Consider the following 1486-nt stretch of genomic DNA (forward strand, 5'->3'; position numbering starts at 1 on the left):
TGGGGAACCAGGGATCCTGGTGCCAAAATCCTGATCCTGGATGCTGGGGGGGGTACCAGGGGGCTCCAGATCCCTGTGAGGCAGCCGTGGGGCTGGCAGCCACCCACACGTCTGATTTTGGGACTCTCACCGGTGGTGGCAATGCTCCAGGGATGTATCTGCTGCCTGCCGTGATTCCTGTCACCGGGCTACAAGGAGAGTACTGGCACCAGCCACCTCCCTGGGGACGGGAGAGGGGTGCTGGATGCCGGACCCGGCCCTGCCGTTGTCCTCGGGGATCAGCTGCCAACGGGATACGGTCCCCTTGGAGCCATCCATGGGGATGCCAGGGCGGAGGGTCCCCATAAAGGCACCTGCAGTGGCACAAAGAGCCGTTGTCCCCCACCAGCCTTTGTGCTTTCTCCAGGGCCAACAAAATCCCTTTGGTGGCGGCACGGGGCTGATGCGGGGGCACAGACCGGCCGGCAGCCCTGGTGGTGGGCGCTGTCCCCGTGCCGGGGTCCCCCGTGGGACTGACGGGTTTCTGCCCCCTGGCAGGGCCGTCCCCGGCGTCATCCATCCACGTGTACACGCAGCGGGAGGTGTACGGCACCGTTGGCTCCCACGTCACCCTCTCCTGCAGCTTCTGGTCCAGTGAGTGGATCTCCGAGGACATCTCCATCACCTGGCACTTCCAAGCCGAGGGTTCCCGCGACAGCATCTCCGTAAGCACCCGCTCCGCTTTGGGGCGCGGGGTGGCCCTGCTGTGGCCAGAGCCACCGTGACCCCGACGTCCATGTGTCTGTCCCCATCGCTAGATATTCCACTATGCCAAGGGTCAGCCCTACATCGATGACGTGGGCAGCTTCAAGGAGCGGATGGAGTGGGTGGGCAACCCCCGCCGCAAGGACGGCTCCATCGTTATCCACAACCTGGACTACACCGACAACGGCACCTTCACCTGCGATGTCAAGAACCCCCCTGACATCGTGGGCAAGTCCTCCCAGGTCACGCTCTACGTCTTTGAGAAAGGTATGGCACTGGCGGTCCCCTCCCTGCCTCAGTTTCCCCACTCCAGCTGGGGAGGCTGATGGGGCACTGGTGTCCCTGCAGTGCCCACTCGCTACGGTGTCGTCCTGGGCTCCATCATCGGCGGGGCTCTGCTGCTGGTGGCCGTGGTGGTGGCCCTCGTCTATCTCATCCGCTACTGCTGGCTGCGGCGGCAAGTGGCCCTGCAGCGACGGCTGAGGTGAGCCCTGCCACCCCATCGGGGCAAAAACACCCTGAAACGGGGCTGTTGGGTGGGACCCCCTCCCTGGCCTTTCTGAGCTGCCTTTTTCCCTTTCCACCCCAATTTTAGTGCCATGGAGAAGGGGAAGCTGCAGCGATCGGCCAAGGACGCATCCAAGCGCAGCCGGCAGGTGAGTGATGAGGGGTTGTGGGGAGCAAAACGCCCTGGCCGGGGGTGGCGATTCCCTCTCTGACCTTTTGGGGGTGGAGGAGAGGC

At 64.4% G+C, this 1486-nt stretch overlaps 1 protein-coding gene across 1 annotated transcript in view; it reads left to right on the forward strand.

Moving 5' to 3' along the window:
- MPZ (myelin protein zero) overlaps positions 1-1486 on the forward strand; it is a 10246-nt gene that overhangs the window by 5568 nt on the left and 3192 nt on the right. The window contains exons 3-6 of the mRNA XM_009880807.1: positions 538-704; positions 798-1011; positions 1093-1228; positions 1340-1400. Of these exons, the coding sequence (XP_009879109.1) occupies positions 538-704; positions 798-1011; positions 1093-1228; positions 1340-1400 (578 nt within the window). The remainder of the gene's footprint in view (positions 1-537; positions 705-797; positions 1012-1092; positions 1229-1339; positions 1401-1486) is intronic.

Source organism: Charadrius vociferus, unplaced genomic scaffold, assembly GCF_000708025.1.
Source record: "Charadrius vociferus isolate BGI_N301 unplaced genomic scaffold, ASM70802v2 scaffold1863, whole genome shotgun sequence".
Lineage (NCBI taxonomy): Eukaryota > Metazoa > Chordata > Aves > Charadriiformes > Charadriidae > Charadrius > Charadrius vociferus.